Below are 15,810 nucleotides of genomic sequence, written 5' to 3'. Positions count from 1 at the left end.
GATGTTCAGTATCCTTTGATTACGCTTCCTATTTGAAAGAAAATTATTACAAATACGTCGTAGTTGGAGATCGAACCACATGTGCCTAGGTGACAACCTGGATGTCCTACCACGGCATCATTGTCCGGGAATGATTATATATGAGGAGGTAAATTGAAAAGTTACAGTTGATTATGATGGAGGTAATTATCTCAATTTAGTTTGAAATTTGATTGGAAATCGATCTCAGTTGTTATAATTGTGATTCTTAAACCGGTTCAATCATGGGCCCGGTTTGAATATAAAAACACTAGTAGTGGTGCTACAAGCCCTTGCAATAGTAAGAGCTCCATGGAGAAGAAGGCGAGAAAATTAGCTCTCCTCTTTTTCCTTGCTCTTCTCTCCTCCTCCACTCTACTGGCCACAGCCGCTGACGCCGCCGCCGCCGCCGCCGCCGCCGCACAATTCCCTTCAAACCATTATAAATTCCCGCCCAAGACGGCGCCGGCAAACCCCTTCTGTCCTGGCGCGAAGGCTGCGGCGTGCGTGTCTGTCCTCCTCAGCGACGTGGGTGGCCTGGTGGTCGGATCGCCGCCCTCGCCGCTGACCGAGTGCTGCGAGGTGGTCCAAGGGCTCGCTGCGGCCGAGGCGGCGCTCTGCCTCTGCGCCACCGTGAAGGAGAGCGTGCTGGGTATCACCACCACGTGGACGGTGGCGCTGAGCGTGCTGCTCAGCTCGTGCAAAAAGGAAATCCCCGATGGCTTTAAGTGTGTTTAATTACGAGTAATGGAGGCGCTAGCGAGTGATTAATTTCCTTTCGTTTCGTGTTTAATTAATAATGTAAAATGTCTCGATTGGATGGTTTGTTTGTATTATGATGTTCGTATCGATTTCGATGTCTCCTTTTTCATGCTAATTTAGTTAACATATTAGTCTAATAAATAAATTTTATATCAATAATAATAATAATAATAATAACAGACACAAATGATTGAGGATGCATTATCAGTTCTCCCGATTAATTTTTAAAGATGATCCATTCAATCTCATATAAAATTTTCATTCACTATCAAAATAAATACGGAATGAAAATATATTTTATTTTTTACTCTGCACCAAACCCGGAACAGTTTATCCAGACCGTGCTCAGCTACGAAAAGAGCACGGGCGTTTCATTACATGGTTGGAAGTTTGCATGGCCCATGCACGTGAAGTGTTGTAGGGTAAAACACATCGGAACAAAAAATGTAAAAAAGAACTTTGTAAAGGCTTCCTTAAAAGCCATTCGATCAAATTGACTAAGTAATTAGTAATTCAGATTGATATGCAGTAATTCTACAGAGAAACCTTTCATATAAATTTCATTCCATGATAAAAAGTGGGCATCCACCCTTTGTTTTTTTTTTCAGGACATCCATGATTTCACAGCACTACAAGACATCACACAGCGTTGCAGAACACTCACGGGAACTCAATCAAGTATTGTACAACTCTCACGCATCCTCACCATCATCGTTGTCAGGTGGCCACTGGTACAGATCTTACTCATAGCACTTCCAGCGAATGTTCAATCTGGTCGACTCATTATTGGTAGGCCGGACGATTAATTTTGTCTATATCGACTAACATTAAAGAGAAAAACTTTACTATTCTTCTATTGCCTCGATGGAAACAATTTTAGGACAAAATCATTAAACTTTTGACACAATCCACCGCAAAAAAAAAAGTGTCAATAAAGTGTAATAATAACTATTTGTTTTATTACTTTTAGACGAAGGATAAGGTTGAAAACTTCGTACCCCACTGTTGAAATGCCAAAGCTTCATTTTATCACCACCTTGTTCTTGTCTTTTTGTTTTTGAGAATATCCTGAATACAATACAATGAACAAGAACTCAAACTTCAATAAAATTAATAGCAGATTCATGAAAACAAAATTAATAGGAAGGAAAATAACATACCAGATTTTGCATTCTTGACCTAAGCACATCCAGGAATTGAGAGAATCAAGGTCGCAAAATTACTATGGAAGTTCGTCCCCTTGTCAGATCAAACTGGGTTGGACAGCTGAGCCGTTGGCTGCCACAGTTTGTTGTTGGCCTCAGATTCCAACCCCGTTTGATGTGATGGTGGGGAAGAGAGCCAAAATGAACAAAGTAAAAAAAAAAAAAAAAAACAGTAACTGTCATTTTAAATCCCATAGAGAAGATAAAGAAAATGAAGAGCAACCATTGGATACTTCCTCTTTGTTTCCTCATCGGGCACTAGAACAATATGAGAAAAAATGATTACTTACTTCACATATAAACATAGTGTATATACAATGGCGGCTGGCTTATGATTTGATCGAGCTGTCTGGAATTAACAAACTGCTCAACATCCTGGGCAGATATCAACTACTAGCTGCTGACAGCGAGTCATCATGAAACTCGAGGCCAATGGGAAAGAAGCTTGGGATGAATTTCTTGATTTTATGTTCTTTAAGAATCAAAAGCACATAGTATATATGTACGACAAGACAGAGGCCCGTGTGATCTTGTAATGGTCTTCTGTCATCGAACTACTTCACACACAACACTTTTTTCACCTTTGCCGGTGTTGAATTTGCTGCGCTCGTTCTATCCTATCTGCATACATTGGGAGGCGCACGATTTCAGCAATTTCGTTTAGCAACACTTCTTCAGTAATGTTGTCCTTGATGCTGCGCATCACCTGTGGCATTAAAAAGCAGAATTAAAAATCATATTAGATGTAAAATAACAAGCAGAAAATATAAGTACAGCCACTAGGACTGCAAGTGTTTTTGGTTACTATCATGTGGTGAATCCAAGCTTGCCTTTCGGTATGTGTTGATATCATTAGGTGTAGATTTATCTGTTCGAACGCGCATGCACGTCCAGCAGCCCTCTTCTTGATCCCAAGAACACTCAACAATCTTGCCGGACAGGTTAAGAACATCCTCCACGCCTACATAAGCAGTATAAGAATATGGGTTTTCACAAGGTTAAAATCTACAGCTATAGAATTGGTATATATCAATATTAACAGAATAAGTCATAAAAGTCTATTTATAGAGAGGAAACAATTTAATTTACAAATGTTGGCTTTAAAGTAACTGAGAGAAATCGAGGTTGGCAATTTAATAACTGGACCTGAAGGCCCATCACTGCCATACTTGCAGAGACCATAGCATTTCTGCCGCATAAAGATGGTAAGGACCGACAAATATAATCAGTACAAGTATTCACCTGGAAATGACACCTGAGCTCCATCCATTTGTTTCTTTTTTCCACGCTCATAAAGGAAAAGCATTTGGCGATTCTCACTTCCAACCTACAAACATGTGGGGGAGAAATATACAAGTGCATAAACAAATAATGAAACTAATCAACGTACATCAAGAAGGAAATTTGACAAATAAAAAATATATGCAAAACCTCGAAAAGAAAGTCAACAGAATTCATTTCTGGGTATTTCCATTTCAAGAGACCCTCATGTGTACGTGGTATATATGGATCATCCCAACCCTGTAATTCAAGAAAGATATTGAAGTATGGTACAATGAATAATGATTACATTAAATTTTCCTAACAATTTTGTTAATGCTCTTAAGGCAGAATTAAAAATCAAATTAGGACCATCTTTTACATGAAGCACCAACAAGATATTGACAATAATATAAGCGCGGGGTACATGGAACCAACAAAATGAGGGGCTCTGCATGACTCAAAACGGGTTGGCCAAACCCCAAGCCAATGACTAGTATGCACATGGACAATTTATGTTCAAAATAGAATAATTCAAAGGAAAAAATATTAATCTTAGTATATTATTAATTATTTTGTTAGGCCCCATTCCACCTTCCTAGCTTGTTTGTCTAGCATTCATTTGTCTTCTCATAAGCCTTTGGTTCCTGAATTCTCAACTTAATCAAATTAAAAATGACCTAGATGACTAAGCGATCAACCATAAGGTCCTACATAAAATACAATGGTGGGATAAGATGGATGTAGCCACTCTATGTTCGGAGACAATGACACAACATGCTTAAACAAAAACAATGGCCCATTACCATGCGGTCCAACCACTAGCCTAAAATTCTTTTCAAGTTAATAATAATTCACTCATCTAAGCTTATAAAATTTATGTATTAGACCACATTTTATCACACAACCTATCAGCTAAGACTAAACTGAGGTGTCAAAAGTGTTGCATGTAGTTGGTATATTTATGTTAATGCCATATTGAAGTGAAGATGACGAAACAACTTTTTAAAAACACAAGACCCAAGCTAATATTTATGAGAAAGAACAATTTTCTCGCATCAGCTTTTAGGTTTGCATAAACAAAATCAATAACTAAGTATGAAGTGTTTAGGCAAAAGATCCATGTAGTTTAACTCATATATGACAGTTCAGTCCATTTCTTTCTGAGAGGTCAATTTGTCCTAGCATGATGCCAGTTCAACTCATCACCGTTGGTCAATGTTGTGCTAGATCTCATCAATTTGGCCAACCATTCCTCATATTCTCCCTCTTTGTGTAGGATTCTTATAGCACCTTGGCACTCTAAATGACTTACAAGCACAAAATGAAGGAAACTATTCAAGGATGGAAAACACATAGTCATACTTTGAAGATGAATTTACACCTATTTCACACCTTATGATGTTCACCTGTCATATCTTCTCTACCATTGACTCAATATTAGTTGTCTGGACAGACACTGGATGTTTAGCACTAAGCATTGTTCAAGTATTTCCATTTTCTACTCATTTTCTTTAAAAATTAATATTGGTCATGCACATCAATATTAATTGTGGCATGATACTACAATATCAATCTGATAGATTGTCTACATAAATGTAAACCTACTTTGAATCCTTAGACTTGGATGAATTATGATGCCCAAACAACCATCTATCTACATGGTATACAGTGTTGGAGCAGGGAAAAAAGATTTTCAAAACCAATGAAAAGACACTTCCTCAAAAATGAACTAAACAACATAGCCTTGGTCAATGTAAAGCAGAATTTTGCCAAGACAACATACAGATACTACTATGGATGATGAAGTACCTGAAATATAAGACCATCAGCTGCATGTGAAAGCCTTGGAATGAACTCCTTTAAAAGCTTAGTAACAGTGGACAAAAACCAAAAATCCTTCCTGCGAACCTGTTCAGTACATAGACTATTAATATTTATAGCATGCCATACTAATTAACTCATGTATCTTGACAACTACATACTGAAAATGGCTCCATATCATATCTATAAATGGGATGTCCCTTGCTGTCAGATTCTAATTGCTTTCTCTCATAATTCCTTGGTCGAATTACTTCTTCCTCAAGTAGTTTCCACCTTTCAGAAAACGGCAACTACACCACCCAGAAAAAGCAACATGAGATAACTTATCCTTGACACACTTAGCATATACAGTTGAAATTCATGAAACAAACATGTATTGCTAAGTTGTTGTTGCTGACAAAGATGTAAATTGTTTTTCAAACAAACAAAAAACACATTGTCATTTTGTATTGTAGATGTGAATCTCTTTCAAGTTCAAAGCAAAGAATAGTTATATGAAAATTGTAATCACTGGGAAAGAACAGGACTTAAGCTCGTAAAGCAGGATAAAAATGAAAACTGACTTCAATCATATCCCAATATGGCAGCAAGGCTAGATGATAACTAAATAGGTCATAGGCTAGAACAGTAAGGTCGTAGCAAAATATAGTAATACACAAAGTTACAGACATCTAGAGATGTTTTAAAATACATCTTTGACATCAATGTATCATAAGGGAAGGAATGACAAAAGCTTTTGGTTGCTCATTCTAAAATGCAGACCAGCCAAAACATTTACATGGGAATTTAAGCTGCTTATCACATGAATTAAATTTCCTTTCTCATCCATCTTCCATCTATTCTCTGATAGCTATGGATGCCCCAATGACTGCCTTTGGGAAATGAAGCCAAAAGTTGTGTGCTATTCCACTTTTCAGATAAGACAGTCAATTAAGAAAGTTTCAGAAAGAATGATGAGCTGAATATGGAAAGTGGCAATACCTTCATAACGGAGAAATGGTTTAATGCAACCAAATCATATGCTAAATATCTTCTCTTCTGTCCTACATCTGGAATTTGGTCGATAATCATTTCCCCATCAATAAGCATATCATTATGGAAACCCTTTTCATGAAAACAGAGAGATTAGGCATAAATACAGATTATATAAGTTATAAAACTTCAGACACTTATAAAGCCAGAAAAGGTGTACCTCAGAAGCATTCTTTAGGGGAAACCGCATTTGAACCCTACGAAAACAGAAGTTTCGATCAATTAGGTAGCACCCTGTACTGTCAATGAACATCATATAGCGGGTTCCATCAGCCTTCCATGTAGCATAGTAGTATCTTTGTCTTAGTAGTTGCAGATTATCTCTGCACGTAACATAATATTGATTAAAAATGAGTGTGAATAATGTCTTTTCTACCATAAATACAGATTTAAATAAATAGGAGCGCCAAATAAGAAAAGGTGCATCCTTACTAATTATACTTCTAGCAATAAATTTTAAATAAAAAACAAATTTGATCACATGTGTGTTTGTATGCTGTAAAAATAACGTAAAATTTCTATAATAATGTAGGCAAAAAATGAATATGGAAGAGCACACACCCTTATTGTGATTCTTGTCGACTGTTCATGTCATTGCACCCCCAGAGGACAACTCACAAAATGTCTGATTCATGAAGTAAATCTACTTAATGAGAAGTGGAGATAACTAAAAGAGAAAAATAAACTATGACCAAATAAACTTGTATTCAACAATATCACTTAGCATGAAGACTTCCTAGGATACTCAAAAGAGAAGCCATGCCATATCATTATAAGATAATACCACCCCATGATTCATATAGGGAGACTTGTCTGGCTTATTCCAGCACAGAATCTAAAGGCCATGCAGCAAACATGAATAAACATGTTGGATACCCTCAATAACAAGAGGCAAGACCACACAAACTCATTGACAGAATATTTGATGGAAACACAATATCTGCAAACTAATAGATTAGTTGTTCTAAAAATCCAAATATCCGTTCATAATTTTGCAGATTTGAACATAGAAACACAATGAACTACTAGCTGCCTTTCACGTCAGGATAAAGATGTTAAATAAATAAATGAATATATATATAGACAAGGATGAAGACAGACCTGTTAAGAGAAACCGGATGTGAACCAGGAAATTGTGTTGTTCTTCCCTAATAACCAAGAATAAGAAACAGGGAACTAATAAGAAATAAAATATAAATGAGTTAATACGATCAAATAAAACCCCAGCAAATAAGACCAAATGAAAGTGTGAAAATGTGACTGTAATTGAAAATTTTAGTAGGGCTGGATCTGAATTATAACTATATTAGTTACCAAAATAACAGGTACTTGTGAATCAATAAATAAAAGAGACTCCCTGGCTGATTATGTATAACAGATTAACATGAAGGTTTGAAAAATAAAATTCAGAAAGAAAGACCATAAAGGAAAAGTGACAAACTGAGAAAAAACTGAATCATAAATGCAGAGGTGGTAGAAGAAAAAAAAAAAATAGAGAGCTTATGATTTAAAATTCCAGTGTAATTGCTGCTACTTCCTATTACAGATGCAGTATTATTTAATGACCATTTAATGTGGATAATATAATCGAAAGAAATAACAACTATTTACAAGGTGAAGTATCCATACCGTAGGCACCGTTAAATCAAGGAATTGGTAACAGAGGTGGCGCATTGCATCTTGCTGAGCATAAGGTATTGCATCACCTAGAACATCATCATTTGTTAAAATTTTACCATCCACATTCTCCTGAAAAAGAAAGCAGGTGTAAACTTCAACATTTACCATAATTTGAAAAGATTATCCATATGACAGTATCTCTACCAACTGTTAAACCCACACAAAGAATAATAAAAATAGAGAGTCTTGTATAAAGGATACCCATGACATATATCCTTTTGAATGTTGCATAAACTATCCTTTGAATAATATCAACAACAATAGTTCCGGTTCCAATATTTCTTGGTAGGAAGGCATAATAAAGTGTAATAATTGCTAGAAGAAAAGAAATAGCCAATGGACAGAATTTATATAGAATGAAAAACATACACACAATCCAGATCCAGTGTCACCGTCATCGTCATCGTCGTCTTGTACGGCTTCACCATTCAAGTCAAGATCAGATGACCTTTTCCATTCTGGAGTAGAAGGGCAAACAATGTTCTCAGGACATTCATGATAAAACTTATAAAGTGCTTCAACATAGTCTTGCTTATATATCCCAGGAGGGCGTGCCTGAGCAAACACTTGCAATGCCTGCTTGATAAAATAAAAATAGTGATTAAGAACTTTGCAGAGCTAATACAAGTTTTCAATTTTTCAGGTCAGAAGGTGGCAGTAACAATACCTCAGAAACATGTAGCCGTTGTGTCCGCATGAGGAAATGGATAATCATGAATCCTGTTCGGTTGTGCCCATGAGTGCAATGAACAAGAATATACCGCTTTGAATGTCTTATACGGGACTGGAAGTGTAAAACCTGTGACCATGTGAAAATTCAGTAGTGAACAGTAAAACACATGTTTGTTATATGGAAACTACTTTTGCAATTTCTCTTTTTTTTTAATACCATCAAAGGTTAATTTAATGACTATCTCAATAGCCAACATTTTCAACACAAATGTTGCAAACAAAATAATCTGACACACACATATAAAATATATAATCTCTTTGGGAAAATTAGTTTGTAGCTTGTATTCCAAAACACATAATACACTAAAGAACTCAATTCAATTGGCATCTACTCTTCTCTCAAAAAACTCATTATCTAACCCATAATTGAACACCATTCAACCATTTCATGCAATTGGCTCCAGTGGAATTACCTAACTTGTAAACCTTAAATTAGCTTAACTCAGAAAAGAATGTTTAGAATTAAACATTTTTTTTATAAAAAATAATTTATCATCAAAATTGACCATGTTTCCTTAATTCTTAAACTGAGAAGTTCAAGGAAGCAAATGTTGAATGGCAGGGAACAACTAGATCTTGTACCTAATGTAAGTATATATACATAGAAAAGAACATTTTTATGTATTGGGTTTTCATGATTTAGGGAATAGCCAATGAAATATCATACACAAAAGCTAATGCTAAAATGCAATCTCCAACAGTTGAGACATTATAGCAAGTTGTTAATTTGATGTCACTGTTGCAACATAGAAACATAAATATATCTAATAGCTAACAACTTTTACTTTATGAAGGATCAATAGTTACTGCCATCACAGGAACTTGTTATTAATAAGTTTGTTGTGTTGTGTAAAAATGTAAGATATACCAATTGTAAATGACAATTGACTAATATAAAATAAATATGAAGCACTAAGCAATGCAGATTATGATGAAAATTACAGAATGATAGAGAACAAAATTAACAATATTACCTCTTTAAGTAAGAGGAGCATCTATTGGAAAAGAATATTAAAACACTTACCTCATGAACAAATATATTTACAGACTCATTATCTGGTACAGAATCTCGTCCCTTACATGGAATCTGTATCAGGAAAGGATTCAATAAGTAGCTACATCTAACCACAGTAACAAGAATAAAAAACAAGTTTCTTACCTTGACATGTTTAATGCCTATCTTTGTCCATTCTGATTGCGAATAATAGCGGCTTGTATTTGTCAAATCAATGACCAGTCCAAGCTGCAGAAAAGCACCACAAAAAATTGAAGTAAAGATGGCAAATGTAAGTTACATAGGGGAAAACAAGTGGAAATTCAAGATAAGTCAACAGAACAGAGGTTAAAAATGCCCATACCCACATCATGATAAAAAATAATAATAACAAGATCATGAAGGCCAAAAATCAATTCCCCCACTGCAATCATTAAAACAAATACAAACTAAGCACATGATAATTCCAATTCCAAGTAACATATGAATAATGACTCATACTGTTAATACAATAATGTGATGTTTAAACGCACAACATGCAAACAGTGCGACATTAATATTACCCTAGTTGCATCCCATATAACCATGAAAATACAATGGACTCTATTGTAGGAATGATGACTGCAATGACAATTAGAAGGTAAAAGTACACAAATTACCTACTGCCTTTGATGTTAAAGAATAACTAGAATATTCTAAAATTTGAGTTAGGCTTAAAAGAGGATCAATTAAGTGCATCCTAAAAATAATAAAATTACTTGATCTAATCGTCATTTACTCATTATCTTAGCATGTAGCTTAACAATTATTTTTGATTGCCATTTCAAACATTTACCAAAATCCAAAGTTTGGATTATTTGGATATTCAGGTTCTTATATTTCTATAGCATAAGGAAACCAAGTTATAAGCTTTCAGAATGAAATATGAACAATGCTAGATGCCTTATTCAAGAGAGATTTGACAGAGGGACATGATTACCAGAAAGAAAAGACTTGGTTATAAATATGATTGTACGCCCTTGAAGCATTGTTGTGACACTCGTGGCTTTCTTTTATACAACAAATATCTAGTTTAGCTAATCAGATAGTTCCTTTTTTTTCCTCAACAGACCATAGATTGGATCTGCTTGCAAACAATCTTTTTAGACATTAAATACCTAGTTTAGTCAATTAGATCTCACTTTTAACTAAGGGAATCATCATTTTGTTAGTATTGCAATGCAATTAAAATATGGCATTCCTCTGTAATGACATTTTCATGTATGAAAATTAAAATCATGTCATGGTGATTAAGGATTTTATGGAATAGATAGGTTCATTGATGATGCCATTAAAAAGAACAAATTGATAGCATTAGATGGTAAATGATACTAGTTAGAGAGATTTAAGCATAATAGGAACTACATTCTTCAATAAATTATCAAAACTCTCATAGAGCGAACAAGTAAATCAAAGGTAACAATTTTTAACAAAAATATATAGCTTACTTCACGGCCTTGACTTCTTAGTTTATTAATAACTTGTTTTGAAGAATATCTTTTTCCAGGTAGAACACTTTCATTGTATGTCTCATCCAGAGGAACTTTTGAAGGAATTATGAGCCCTATGCACTGACCATATGAAGGGCAATCTAGCCAACCTGATAACAAGAATGGCCAATATTCATTTATGCAAATGCCAAATCAATAGTATGGCCATTTTCAATTAGGATTAAAAATTTGCAACAAATAATAATGGAAAGGTAAATTCCAGTAATGAATGTACTAAGGTGAAATGGTTGAGACTAAATACTATAAATAAATATCAAGGTTATGCAACAATATGATGACAACAATCTCAACTATTTTGGGTTGATTATGGCTCTCAACCGAGCTCCTTTTAAGGTTACATCACTTTATGATACAAACACATAGTTTTAGGAGGTCTCCAAACATGCCTCATACTTTCAAATTTAATTAGTTTTGCTTGTCTAACAATGCAGTTTATTCATTATTATGAACATGTTCAGACTAACTTAGCATTCTTATACTCAGTTTATCATCCATCAACGTTACACCCAAGTATGGACATATAGCAATACCTTTGACTATCTCCTAATCACTCTCCATATCATCTAAAGGTTCATCTTTTGATATTAATTCTCTGTATCTGGATTTTATTTATTCCCATCACTCTAACCAATAAACGTGGCTGGTCTTGATACAATCCTTTAAAGTTTACCCTTTTTTCTCAAGGAGGCACCAGACGATCATACAAACTCCTGAAACTATTTTATTTTACTCAATTTGAAACCTTTGTTTTTCCTTTTTAAACTTGTCGTGACAATGTCGTAACCAATGTTGTTAGGATTGGATTCTAGGTCATAGTATCTTGTGATAGCATAAAATAATGAAGCTAGGAGTGTTATATCAATTAGATCCATGTAGCCCACCCTAAATAGTTGGAACTTACACTGCTTGATAATGATAACGAAGAATTGTTGGCACTTGGATGCATATCATAGTTAGATAGAAGGATCATAATAATCTAACCCTATGATTCAATCCTGTATACCCCTTGCATTTCCAAGGTAGCAACCCTCCCAACAACCTTGAACAGGACAGAGAATACAATGTTGTCAATTTTAGATAGTTTCCCATTGATTTATACATTAGATGCTAGGCTTAGTAATGCAGAATCCACTTAGGTACTACAATCGTTGGACAATAAATGCACGTTTGTCCTTCATTAAGATCTCAGAAAATGTTCAGTTTATCGCAAAGTTTTGAACTCTAACCAAAAAGGGAGAGAAAACAAGTTCAAGTTTTTGGTCATCTCTATCTCCAAGATCAGAATAAGAGTTTAATATTAGCTCATAAAACAACAATAAAAGTAACAAATATAAGCCAAAATAAAAAGATAAAACCTTGAGGAACCTCCTTAACTCTCCCATGATGTCTAGTGTTTCTACTCTGCGACATATAATTGTTCCTCTGTTGTTGACAATATTTATGACCTTCATCACGGTTTTCTCTTTTCAACTTCTGCCGCCTTTCTTCACGTTCCTATTCGTTAGAAAGAAGACACCACTATGACATTAAAGTCTTACAAATTATCATTTCTGTATATAATTGTGCAAAAGACTGACAAAAATATGGAGGTAGATAACCAATGTAGCTTAGTGCATTGTATATCTTTATGCACTGTCTTTCAAACTGAAGCACACTTCACCAAATTATTTCGCCCTTAAGAACCAAAACCTTCCTAAGGCATCTAGGCAAGTAATCGAATGGCCTTATGAAGAGAAAGGGGTGAACAAGCTAAAGTCTAACTGATTTCAAGGAGCTAAGATGCATTGGATGGCCAAATGCAATTTAAAAGGTAACAAGCTGCCATAATCAACAGAAGAATCATTGCAGATAGAAGAATAACATTTTGTTTGGGACGGGGAAAAGTTGGATTATACAACATCGAGTGATGATCTGAGGAAAGAGAATAACAAACTGCCATGATCGCAGAGTACGAGAATTCCACCGTGATGACATCATAAACCACCCTAAGAAACAAAACTACTAGTAATCGGTGAGCAGGACCACAAGAAAAAACAGAAAGTTTATTAGTGCATACCCGTCGCATTGTAGCAACGGCAGACTCGATAATTTCCTCGTGTGTGATTTCACCCTCCAAATGCTCCTTGTATGGTTGCTCATCTTCTTCAGGCAAAGGTGACGCATTCAAATCCATCAAAAAAGCACCTCAAAACATCCACCTCTTCCGGTTTCCCTCCTATTAAGAATCACAAGCAATCAACTTTTCGCCCAATACAGCAAACCTTTAAGTCGGGACAAAAAGCAAAGGAACCCCACCAGAATTTCGCCAAAGGAAACAGAATCCACTTAGTATACCCACCGGAATGGACCGGAAAAATGGAGAAAACTAGAAATCGATGAAAGAAACGAGAATTCAACGTACCCGTTAGGAGGCCGCCGACAAGGAAGGTGAATCGGAGCTCCTCGCTCTTCCGCGGCGGCGCGCAGGAGGAGAACTGGTGAAGCGTCGTGCTCGCTCTCGATTCAACGCTGTGCACCGGTAACTCGCTCGCTCAATCACCCCGAACGCGAGGACCTTGTGAGCCCTAGTAGAAAGAAACCAGAGTGGGAAGAAACCAGCTGGTTCGTCGAGCCAATAACGAATAAGTTGACCGGCTCGGACCGGACCCGGCCCGATCCACAGGCTGAATCCCGATCGAGTTGAACCGGGTCCATTGCTCAATTCAAATGAGCAAATATTCAGACAGGCCCCGTATAAATTAAGGATTTCGAGTTCGGGCTCCTATTTAAAAAATACTTAATTCAAGCATCTCGTTGCTTATTCTCCATAAATGCTGTATTAATCTCGGAGATTTTCGGATTCGGATCGAAAGTTTTTGGATTGAATTGGATTGGATTCGTATTAATTCGGATTGATTTGAATCTAGAATTTAAGAATTTTTTTGGATTGAATTAAATTTTATTTTTAAAAGTTAAGATATTTTATGTTATAGTATAATGTTAGTATGATAATAATAAAATAAAAATAAAAAAAATAAAAAAAATATTTTTTGTTAGTCGGATTATCTAGGTTTAGATCCAGATTTAGAATTTTAGATGAAAAGTTTTTTATAATATTCTTATATATTTCGATCCGATTCGAACTCACTCGGTCGAAAATATTAAGCATAAACTATCGATTTGATATTTTAGATTATAAAATCCACTTCGAAGAACTTTTCTAAATTTCTTTTTCAGTAATATACAATGATTCTTGGTGAGAGAAAAAATTAATCTGATTCTGAAATTTGAATTGATATTAAAAATCATTTAATAGCTGATGATGATTAATTTAAAATTTTTGTAATTTTAACAAACTTTTTTTTTTATAATCCGGATATCACTTTCAGTCCGACCACTTAGATAATGCTCATATATATTGCCTTACATATCCATCCTATTTAGCATCCCTGTTTTTACACAGCATCACCACCATCTTCATGATCACTTCTGCATAAGGTAGAATTTATCGTTTCAGCGGTCTCACACGGTTAGTCCCACAACTATATGTGAAGAGATAAATCAAAAAATTATAATTGATTACGATAGAAAAAGGTATTGCTCGGATATCTTCATGATCACTCCCATTCCATGGTTGCATTAAATCAAGAAGATGAATTATGATATTCTTTTTGGATATTTTATAGCTGTAGTGAAAAAAAAAAAAAGAGGACTGTAGAAGGGAGAAGAAACAGAGAACGTCGAAGATACAAGAGGAAGAAGAAGATCAAAAGGCTTCTAAATTTCAATCTCTCTGGAACAGAAGAACAGAGACTGACAATGAAAGGAGAAAAATTATGATGCTGATGAAGCTTCTGAATTTGATCTCTCTCTGTAATTTCCCACAGCTTTATCGAACTGCACGTTGAGCAAGCGTAATGGATTTGCAGTTCAAGAAAGCTGTGGAAGACCACAAAGAGGAACACTACACATCGCTCACAGGAAGAACAAGGAGGAGGAGGAAGCAGTGGTGGGTGTAGGAGATAAGGAGGGAGGAAGGTATTTATAGAATTATAGAGGGGGAAAAAGTAAATAAAAATAAGGGCCCAATCCCAAGAAGAATATAAAGCAAAAAATTTTGGGTTGAAAGAATATTATCTTGTTTAATATGACTTTAATTATTATTATTATTTTAATAATTCAGATTGCTCTGGCCGTGTGCACACTGTGGTGCTGTCTAACTTTTTAACTGCCACAAATGGAAGAGTTGGGGAAATGAATGATGGGGTTAGGGTTAGGGTTAGGGTTGGGTTGGTTAGGTAGTGGCCAAGAGATGGCATCATAATTAATTTATGTAAATTGTCGTTTAATCCATAAAGGTGACAAAAGTTACAGCAAAGCGTGTTTGATCCAGCCAAGCTTGTCGGGCATGACATGCATTTTTTTAAATAAAATAAAAATATTATTTTGAGCATTTACTTTGCTGAGTGGAAGGAATTTAAACTCTCGTCTTCCATTTTAATTATATTATATCGATTAAATTATATATATATATATATATATATATATATATATATATATATATATAATTTGTAATCAATGAAAAGGTTCCAAATTTTCAGTTATAATTTGTCTGAGACAAGCCGCCGGATTTGAAGGTGGCGGTGGTGACCCATTTAGGAGACAGCATTACCCTCCCAACCATAAATAATAAATATTTTATGGCAGAGTAAATTACTCTTAGTAATTAAAAATGATAATTGAATGGTTTATTATGTGTCTGATCTAGAGAAGA

At 35.2% G+C, this 15,810-nt stretch overlaps 2 protein-coding genes across 3 annotated transcripts; one reads left to right on the top strand and one right to left on the bottom strand.

Annotated features, from left to right (window-relative positions):
• Positions 1-306: 306 nt before the first annotated feature.
• LOC141825996 (putative lipid-binding protein AIR1B) lies at positions 307-879 on the top strand. Its single transcript, XM_074713256.1, has one exon. The coding sequence runs from the start codon at positions 331-333 to the stop codon at positions 754-756; it is 426 nt and encodes a 141-aa protein (XP_074569357.1). The 5' UTR covers positions 307-330; the 3' UTR covers positions 757-879.
• Positions 880-2,280: 1,401 nt separating this feature from the next.
• On the bottom strand, positions 2,281-13,603 carry LOC141827381 (uncharacterized). Of its 2 annotated transcripts, XM_074714609.1 has the most exons (18): positions 13,459-13,603; positions 13,114-13,272; positions 12,413-12,551; positions 10,995-11,146; positions 9,673-9,756; positions 9,538-9,600; positions 8,449-8,580; positions 8,151-8,357; positions 7,731-7,850; positions 7,203-7,249; positions 6,262-6,424; positions 6,051-6,173; positions 5,231-5,359; positions 5,058-5,156; positions 3,417-3,506; positions 3,228-3,312; positions 2,816-2,946; positions 2,281-2,691 (listed from the first exon to the last, which is right to left on the bottom strand). In XM_074714609.1, the coding sequence occupies exons 2-18, from the start codon at positions 13,228-13,230 to the stop codon at positions 2,563-2,565; spliced, it is 2,010 nt and encodes a 669-aa protein (XP_074570710.1). In that variant the 5' UTR covers positions 13,231-13,272; positions 13,459-13,603; the 3' UTR covers positions 2,281-2,562. The 2 variants fall into 2 exon arrangements, with proteins under 2 accessions (XP_074570710.1, XP_074570709.1); XM_074714608.1 differs by having other exon boundaries at positions 9,538-9,756.
• Positions 13,604-15,810: the final 2,207 nt, after the last annotated feature.

This window comes from Curcuma longa, chromosome 4 (assembly GCF_044706935.1).
Source record: "Curcuma longa cultivar G26 ecotype Majalengka, Jawa Barat chromosome 4, ITB_CL_G26_1.1, whole genome shotgun sequence".
NCBI lineage: Eukaryota > Viridiplantae > Streptophyta > Magnoliopsida > Zingiberales > Zingiberaceae > Curcuma > Curcuma longa.
This window is presented reverse-complemented; position numbering and strand designations above follow the sequence as displayed.

Coding starts and splice junctions, on each gene's coding strand:
- LOC141825996 (XM_074713256.1), top strand. CDS start 331: ATGGAGAAGAAGGCGAGAAAATTAGCTCTCCTCTTTTTCCTTGCTCTT.
- LOC141827381 (XM_074714608.1), bottom strand. CDS start 13,230: ATGGATTTGAATGCGTCACCTTTGCCTGAAGAAGATGAGCAACCATAC. Junction 5,157..5,230: donor ATGATATGGAGCCATTTTCA/GTATGTAGTTGT, acceptor TGTACTGAACAG/GTTCGCAGGAAGGATTTTTG. Junction 2,947..3,227: donor AGCTCAGGTGTCATTTCCAG/GTGAATACTTGT, acceptor CTGCTTATGTAG/GCGTGGAGGATGTTCTTAAC.